General features: G+C 37.5%; 1 protein-coding gene across 1 annotated transcript; it reads left to right on the top strand.

Annotated features, from left to right (window-relative positions):
- Nucleotides 1–3,481: 3,481 nt before the first annotated feature.
- Nucleotides 3,482–8,306, top strand: TCEB1 (transcription elongation factor B (SIII), polypeptide 1 (15kDa, elongin C)). The gene is made up of 3 exons (XM_009891895.1): nt 3,482–3,543; nt 5,704–5,847; nt 7,871–8,306. The coding sequence occupies exons 1-3, from the start codon at nt 3,540–3,542 to the stop codon at nt 8,059–8,061; spliced, it is 339 nt and encodes a 112-aa protein (XP_009890197.1). The 5' UTR covers nt 3,482–3,539; the 3' UTR covers nt 8,062–8,306.
- The last annotated feature ends 1,070 nt before the right edge of the window (nt 8,307–9,376 follow it).

Consider the following 9,376-nt stretch of genomic DNA (forward strand, 5'->3'; position numbering starts at 1 on the left):
CCCCCCCCCCCCCCCCAAGCTGCATCAGTTTATAGTTGACCACAGAATGACTATACTCCCAAATACCAAGCCCAGACCACATGAAAGAAGCTTGTATTGGTCCCTACGTGCAGGAATCTTTCATTTCATATTCTTTAATTTCACATATGCCATTTTTCAAGACTGGTTGCTGGTGTGTGTGTGATACTCTGTTCCCCTTTTGTTCCAGTGCTTTCCACTTCTGCCTCATCTAAATCTACCTATTCTTTTCTGGCAGCATTGTTTAAAAAAAAAAAAAGTTTGATATAATTTTTGGAGGAACTAGTAGTTCTTTTCTTGTCCAGTTGTTCCATGTTTGCAAAACCATACTGTATTCTTGCAGAAAGTTTTTCTCATTTTAAGATTACCCTCTTATCCCATTTATTTAACCTCAGATAATATACTAACTCCATACTACGTCTTGTTTGAATTTCCTTTTTTCAAGGAAATGACTGATTCATTTTTTAGGTATTGGATTAGTCCAGCATGTCCTAAATCTGCTAATGCTTACTGTATTATTATCCTGTTTTCCTTTTTAAAACAATTGAACTCAGACCACTGAGCCTGATAATTTTTTTTTCTTCTTTAACTGTTAACTACTGTATTTTTTTATGATAGCACATTTCATTTGATTTTATTAAAACGCTCATTTTGGGGCAGCTCTAATGTTTTGGTGTAGACAATTTTTCAGTTCCCCAGCTTCATTACATTAGCCTCCTCAAGTTATGCTTTTACTTTGCAAGGTGTTAATATATTTACATTCCCACTAACTAGCCTGTCTTCATTCCTGTATTAAATGGCATTATTTATATTGGAAAACAAGACACATTTTATCGTCACCTTTACTTCCACAAAATGGTATCACTTCTTCTGTGTTTTTTTAAATTATTGTTATTTATAAATCTTAAGTGGTTTCAGTGCTCTTTTGGAATGTAGGGAAGGGTTTTGTGGCTAGAGAAGGAGGTAGCACAAGTGATGCTCTTCTGCAAAGTAGCAGTAATACTGCAAGGTATCCCCTTCAGTTTCTGAGCACCAGAGACTCTCCAATAAGATAGTTCAGTTCCATTTACAAAAACTGTTGAAATAGGGTGAAGGATCTCATCAGTTTTGTGCCGCAACTGTTCCAGCACCCAAATGAATTGCCTTGGATGAGCTCCTGGAATTACTGAAAATGGCAAAGCCATTTAGCACTCAAGATTAAGGTATCTCTACAACACGGTACACAAAGTCACTCTCAAAGAGCATTTTTGAATGTGCCTTATATTCAAGAACTTTTCACCTGCAAGAGTACAGGTGAAGATGTTCCTTATACCAGTGGGGAAGGGAAACATTTTATAAGATACTTCTGTAAAGTTATATTCAGGCATACTGTTGTATTCGGAAACTTTTCACCCGCAAGAGTACAGGTGAAGATGTTCCTTATACCAGCGGGGAAGGAAAACCTTTTATAAGATACTTCAGTAAAGTCAGGATAATTTTCAAAGAAGAATGTAAGTGGAGGATGCTTTTTGCTCATTTCCCCACAGACAACTAAAAACTATTGGTTATGTATGTTTAGTTTGATTAGGTGTACATAACAAAGTGCCTTCTTGTAAAAGCTTGAGGAAACATTCAGATTGTTTATGTTTGTAGTTATGGAAAAAGGGAGATGGAACAAATCAACACCAAAGTGCTGTTGAGAAGTGAAGCTATCAGCAATAGCACAGCTGCATCTTCTGAGATGGAGAAGGAGAAGGAGAGATCTCTGTAAGACTTCCAGAAGCTATCAGCAATAGCAGAGCTGCATCTTCTGAAGAGAAGGAGAGATCTCTGTAAGACTTCCTCCAAATCTTGCAGCTCCCTCCTCAACTTGCTTACAGTTTTTCCTAAGCTTTTACCAGAAACATGGGAGGGAGGGGCTGGGGAAGTGGTCTGTCTGTTGTTTTTTCATCCCTCCTACTCTGGGGTCCTTCTCTAATGAGTAATCATAGTTTGCACCTCTGCTGTTGCTTGTTGCTTTTCAAAGCAACAACATGGATTGTCAGAATTCTTAACAGTCTCTTTGTTGCCACCAACCCTGGGTATTGGCTGGGAAACCACCCAGAATCACTGGTGCTGTTTTCCTGAACCTGTCGGCACATAACCGTAGTTCATTGATTTGTACGGGGTAATGTTTGGAGAGTAGCTATTGACATGAAAGAAATTTTAGGACAGCAGGTGGGTGGGTGGAATTTCTCTTCCAAAGTTTTCTTTTCCACAGCAGAGATGTAGTTCAGCGTAAAGAAATGTATGTTGCATCCGAACATACCAGATTTGTTTTGCAAATAAGTGCTTCCATTTCGCTAACTCTTTGGTTTCATTTACATGGCAAAATATGTATGCAGCAAGCTGGATGCCAATTTATAAGCTATGGAAGCTCCTGGTTAACTTACTATGTGAAGACCTACATTAAATGTCTGCAGTAGATTATCTAGGTGACATTGGTGGCTGTATCAGGAACTGTCAATCTTCTGGGAAGGACAGGTTGGAGAGCAGGTATTTAGTGCACACTGATTAGACTGATCCCTGAGCCTTCTCTTCTGCGGGCTAAACAACCCCAGTTCTCTCAGCCTCTTCTCAGATGACAGGCGCTCCAATCCCTCGGTCATCTTTGTGGCACTTTGCAAGACTCAATTCAGTCTGGTATGTACTGGGGAGGCCAGAGCTGGACCCAGCACTCCAGATGTGTCCCACTACTGCTGAGTGGAGGAGGAGCAGGATCACCTGCCTCGACCTGCTGGCATCACTGTTGGCCACCTTTGCTGCAAGGCCATGTTGCTGGCTCACACTCAACTTGGTGTCCACCAGCATGCCCAGGTCTCTTTCTGTAAAGCTGCTTTCCAGCTGGTTGGCCTCCAGCTGGTACTGGTGCCTGGGGTGATTCTTCCCAAGGTGCAGGGGTTTACATTTCCCTTTGATGAACTTCATACGTTTCCTGTTAGCCCCTTTCTCTAGTTTGTCAAGGACCCTCTGAATGGCAGGACATCCACTCCTCTATTCGCAGCATAGTGAACTGTTCTCTGACTTTTTTTTTTTTTTTAATTCTGTAGTCAAGCTGTTCAGTCTCTTAAGTGCCTTTTGCAGTGTGGCAAAATTTGCTTTCTTACCTCCCCAATGCTATTGCGTGGATGGTGTCTGTAGTGAAAATTCACAAGGCTCTTGAAATAACTCTTGACTTCATAGTCAAGGGTCTTTAAAAAGCTTAGGGGAACAACTTCTTTACAAAGTAAGCTGAAATTTAGAGATTCTTGAATATGGTAGGGAACTCTGGATAGCGAAGATAAGTTTCAAAACATAATGTTTTCAAAATGTAATGCTCATCAACATTGCATTCTGTGTATAATCGTATTCTTTTCCGAAGGGTGTTTATAATAACAGGCTAATAACTAAATCTGACTTAAGAAATTGTGCTACTGACTGAAAATATTATCACTTGTGTTTTTTTCAGACGCTCCTACTGCAAAAGCCGCTGTTGAAAAGGAACAATTTTTTTTTATAAGAGAATGGGTAAGCTCATCATCTTAGAGGTGTTTTTTTGTTTCTTGTAATGTGAAGCGTTTTCTCTCTTACATTGGTAGAGGAGATGAGTTGTAAGACTTTAAATGTTGATCTTCTCACTGTTTTTCTTGCAGCCTCAAAAGTTAATGGAACTTCCTATAAATGTTTTTCAGGAGGATTTTCTCAAGTGACTGTTCATTTGTCGAGAGACTTGTTCAGAGTGCATCTGTCTAACAATAAATTTCACTTGCTTAATATGCATAGTACTGAAAATGCATATGCTAAAATAGGATGTCTTTAGGCTTTTACAGCACTCAACTTTTAGATAGTGGACAAGAAAATTTCACTATGTACTGTTTTATTTTTTTGTTTCTTAACTAAGCTCAGCCTGTTGAATTCTGACTAAGAGATCATAATAAGGACTGATTTCTGATAAAATACATTGTATGTGTATGTGATCTGACTAAATGTCTGAAACAGTTGTATCTGCCTCTACAAATGACTGGTTAATGAAACATGATTGGACAGATTCTGGTTTTATCTATACTTTTTCTGAACATATTTTATCATGTTTGGCACCGGCAGTACTTCATTAAAATTGGCAATAACTACATGGAAATTCAATTTTAACTTGAAATTCACAAAACAACTTAATTGATTGGGGGAATTATTTATTTGCTATAACACTAGATACCATGCAAGGTACTGATTCTAATATAATTAATATAGTTTCTATTCTTTGTTTTGTCAGAAAGAGAAACAACACTAGCAATCAAATGTCAAGTTTGTAGTTTATCTCTGTTTTATCTTCTGTACTTCTGCATACAATCATGAAATACTGGAAGTACACTACTACTTTTCTAGAAGCACACAGATCTCTTCTGTTAGACTTTTCCAAGCTGGAAGAACTTCCAGGATTTTCATTTTTATCTTTGTCAAGATTAATACTGTTTTGAAAATCATATTTTATGTCCAGTGTCAAATTCAAGTATTTTTAATGGAATTCTAGCAATACTTGCTATATTAGTCCGTTAGTAAATACAGTATTTGAAGGCAGGCATTAACTTTCCAGTCTGAATTTGACAGGAATTCTATATTTAGTGGGGTGGGGTTTTTTTACACTAATTTTTTCAAAAATATTTTAATATTACTACAGTCTTTATTACTTAAGAGTTTACAGAAACATATAAAGAGCAACTACAGAGACTGTGTCTTTAGGGCGACAGTGTCCAATAATGCTGAGCACCATACAGGCATAAAGTAGTCCGTGGTTCCTACCCCAGAGAGTGGGCTGCCTAAATAGACAGGAGAGGTGCAAGCTGGGAAACTGTTAAGACTGCACAGACTGAACAGTACAGTGATGGCAACAGTAATGTTGTTTTTTCAGCTTTTAGAGATAGTGCTGTTAGGAGACAATAAATCAGTGAACAAAAAAGGAAAGGATTAAGGGCATCTAGAGAAACCAAGTAGAGGGCAGGTATGCAGTGATACAGAAGGGAACAGAAAAAACACAGTCAAAACTGCTGCGGGGAGAACTTCCAAATTTCCTTGGGTTTAGTGCTTTGGCACTTAACCCTGTTTTCCACCAAAGGTCACAACACAGGTGTGCACTAACGCTGTATAGTTCTGGGTCTGGCTGGACAGTGGGGGAGGATGAATCTTACTTCATGTCATTTCTTCAGTACAGGAATGCTGACTGCTTTTATTCTTACCTGTGCTTCGAAAAGCACTTTTTTTTCCCCTTGCAGTCTGTATTTTTAATATTAGATATGTATTTAGATAACTTTTAGTAAGTACCAGTACGATGAACATAGCAATAGCCTTATAAAGAGAAGCAGTAGCATGTTCAATTCACTTAAGAATGTCTAAAGGAAAATTTCATCCCTACGTAGATTTTTGAAATCATGTAAGAATTTGGTGATGGAGAAATGAGACAGGAGAGATGTTTATAAAAAAAAAATCCTACTTTTATAAAAATTCTTACTTTAAAACATTGCTGAGCACTTCAGAGAAGTCGTCTTCAAATATGCAGAATGCTTGTGTCTTATTTCTGTTTGTATTGGGTTCTTTGGTCTGCACCCATAGTCATAGAAAAGACTGTAGCTTGCATTTTTAGTGATGTGAGTCAGTCATTGTGTTCTGAAACTGTTAATTTGTTTTCCATTATAGATGGAGAAGAGAAAACATACGGTGGGTGTGAGGGCCCAGATGCTATGTATGTGAAGTTAATATCCTCCGATGGCCATGAGTTCATTGTAAAAAGAGAGCATGCATTAACATCAGGAACGATAAAAGCTATGTTGAGTGGACCAGGTAGGTACAAAAGATTTAGCACCTTCACGTCCTTTGTTTTCACTTTTGGACAGTTTGAATGTGTATCATGCAGTGAGTGAAAATAAGTTTAATAGTTGGAAAATAATAGTTGGTATAAATGATAGCTTTTCCAGATCCTGCCTAGTTCCTGTTTCCAGTGGAACAGTCTGCCTTTGTGGGGTATTGTGATGTATAATTGGACTCTGTCTGCTTTTGACAGTTAGCAATCTTACAGCGTCATTACTATTAGTTTCCCATGGTATGAGAACTTGAGGGTATTACATGAAATGTGTAGCTGTCGAGTTCAAAACACAAAATTTGGTAGTTCTTCATTGCCACCTCCATGGTAGAACTTTTAGTGTTACTGAGTACGTGAGACTACCTCTAGTTTAAGAAGTGTCTGAACTAATTCTTGAAGACTGAAAGGGTGGAGGAGAGAACAAGGAGAAGTTAACATGTACTTTCCCTCTTCTGTACCCTCATCCCATACATTTACCTTTGGCCACTTAAGGGGTGGGCAGTAGGCTTCTTGGAGCTCTGGTCTGAATATGGTCATTCTTATAGTGTCTTTTAGAATCTGACGAGGGGGATTACTGGAGAGATCTATTTGCTTAATATATTTTTAAATTACTTGGCAATAGTTGGACAAAATTCTCAGCTTAAAATTCTCAGCTTAATGTTCCGCTAAATGTCCTTGTAATGGTTTTATTTGAAAATATGTAGCAGATCTGTTTTGTCTGATCCACTCCATGTCAGCCTGCCAGACACATGAGATGAAGAGTAGTTACAAGACCTGCTCTGAATTTCTTCCACAAACAATGTGAAAGAATAAAATGTGAAGCAGCCTGCTTAGAGCGCTAGAAAACCGACTCTGTAAAGGAGTCAGCATTCAAGAATATTTTGTATAAAAACTAGCAAGATAAATGGGTTCACAAGGAAAACTGCTCTTGCTGTCTAGTTCAGTAGGTCACACTTTCATTGATGTCTAAGTGCTCTCTATTTCAGTACTGTGACATTGCCACCATGCTGACATTTCTTCTGTTGCTTCCTACTGTTCCTGTACTAGAATTCAAGCCAGATTGGCTTCAGTGCATGCAGATATTTCTACACAAATGTGTGTAGACATTAGTACATAGCTCTGCTTTGTAGTTAGAAGGAGATTCCTATAGAAATAGTAGAAACCAAACATTGCTCGGTCTTCTACAGATATGGAGTACCTCTTAGTGTTTTTTGTATTGTCTTTCAGCTTAATGAGTTGAAAGTCCGGAGAGATGAGGAAAAGAGGGACAAAGATAACAGTAGAAAGGCTGTGAGACTAACCACAAGATGACATCCTGTCATCCAAGTTTCATGCTTATAGGCACTATAGAAAGCTAATTTCAAACATACTTGAGCTTTGGATAAATTCATCAAAACTTAATAGGGATAAACTCGTATTGTATGTAACCTTTCCTACAGTACAACTAGGGTTTCCCTGTCCCTCCTGCCTGCCTGTTTTCACAGTTTATCAAGTTAATTTGTCTTTGGGGTTTCAACCCTCTGACAAATCTGCCTGAAACTGACTGAGAAATGCAAAGCTAGTGGGATCACAGAAGGGACTGCTGATAAGCGTGTATATGCAGATACAGAACATCTATAAACTTTTCTTTTTATAATACAGCTAGAAATGTGGATTGATAGCACTTTTTTGTTTTAATGTTGTTACTGTGACCTTTAGAGCTGAGCACACTGCAATTTTGGAGCACCTATCAAGCAAGCATCAGAATTAAACCTAAATTTCTGGTGTAGTTGCTCAGAATATTGTTAAAAGGCAGCAACCAAAATAAATATTTTATAACGCAGGGGATCTTAATATTCTTGAGAGTTGTGAATGTGGCATACCCTGCTTTACAGTGAAGAATCTAATACCCAGAAATACAGGACTTACGCAAGTCTAGAATTTAGTATGGTAAAGTGTTTCATTTTGCAGTGAATTGAGATTCTGACTTTTGGTTTGGTGTTTTGTTTTTGCTTTTTTCTACAGGACAGTTTGCAGAAAATGAAACAAATGAGGTGAATTTTAGAGAGATCCCATCCCATGTCCTATCCAAAGTATGCATGTATTTCACCTACAAGGTCCGCTATACTAACAGCTCGACGGAGATTCCTGAATTCCCAATTGCACCTGAAATTGCACTGGAACTTCTGATGGCCGCAAACTTCTTAGATTGTTAAATAAAATAAATTATAATAAAAAATGTAAAACTTTTTTCAGTATTTAATACATGTAGTTCAGTTAGTAACTTTTTTCAGATAGCATGTTGCGTGTGTGCTGTTGAGAACTGTAAAGTTCACTGCAGAGGCAGTTGCCTTCAGTCCTTTTGCATATAGCAATCATTCAGTTGAAGTTTGTTTTGCTGCTTACACAAATAAGGACCTTTTCACAAACTGAGACAAATAAACAAATATGCCAATTAGTAGATGGCTATGCCTTATCCTTTAGGTGTGGTAGAACTTTCTTTTAATACAATGCCCATAGAAAATACTGGAGTTTAGTCTAATGCTCTCTAAAAAGTAATTATTGTTAAATACAAGTAGCTGTTTAGGGTTTCTAACTTTCTCTTATTGTTAAAGTTTCTAAACATCTGAACTTAATCTCCTTTGTAAGATAGCTGTCCTTTAGCATAGTCATACTATCTAGATTAGAAGTGCCCTCCCTAAGGTTTGTATACTGACAGCGCTATTCCATTTAGGTTGAAAGTGGAGTATGTAGGAGAATGCTTAAGACTTTTAATTTAAATCATAGTATAGACATGCATAAAGGTGTTCTTGATACATTTTTCTTTTATAACCTTAATTTCCCCTGTTAGTAATTACAAATATCCAAGTCACTTGTCTGTACAGTAAGACACTGATCCTACTGACAGTGGCTTTTTAAGGGGAAAAATAAGTGTTACAATCTGTGTATATTATCTTCTGTATAACATACAAGGTTATTCTTAATGTACTGTCACTTGACCTGATACGGATTTTATATGGTTTCAGTTATGGTTTATTTCCATTGTTGTGATTGGTTATGTAAAGTCTGTATTTAATCTTTAGAATAGTAGTCATTTAAATTTTGTAACATAGCAACTGAAAAGATAGCAGTTACCCTATCTTTTACCTCTTCCTCGACCTCTCCCTTGTATCCACAGAAAAAGACCCTGAAATGTGGAGGTCTTTTATATTTGAAGGAAAGGGCATTAAGCAGATGTTTAAGGAGCTGTTTTATAAATTTCATAGGTATTTCCAATGTTTTTACAAATATTTTAGGGGAAAAGGATTGGCAAGCCGCTGACATAGTACTAGAGTGGAACACATCATCTCTTGGTAGTTCCTGCTGGTAGCTGCGCATACTATCAGTTCTTTGTTCAAAACAAATTCCCATAAAGAAAAGAAAAATTTAAACTTGAGACCAGAAGTTGCTTTTTGTTCAGCTGCAGCCTGAAGAACCCTTCTGCCCAAATCATCTGTAAATGAGAATAAATCTAGTGCATCATAAAAAATG

The sequence above is a fragment of the Charadrius vociferus genome, unplaced genomic scaffold, assembly GCF_000708025.1.
Source record: "Charadrius vociferus isolate BGI_N301 unplaced genomic scaffold, ASM70802v2 scaffold15, whole genome shotgun sequence".
In the NCBI taxonomy this organism is placed as follows: Eukaryota; Metazoa; Chordata; class Aves; order Charadriiformes; family Charadriidae; genus Charadrius; species Charadrius vociferus.

What these genes read in the sequence shown, in the direction of transcription:
- TCEB1 (XM_009891895.1), top strand. An exon ending in AGCTATGTTGAGTGGACCAG is followed by an intron (nt 5,848 to 7,870) that starts GTAGGTACAAAA and finishes TTTTTTCTACAG; the next exon opens with GACAGTTTGCAGAAAATGAA.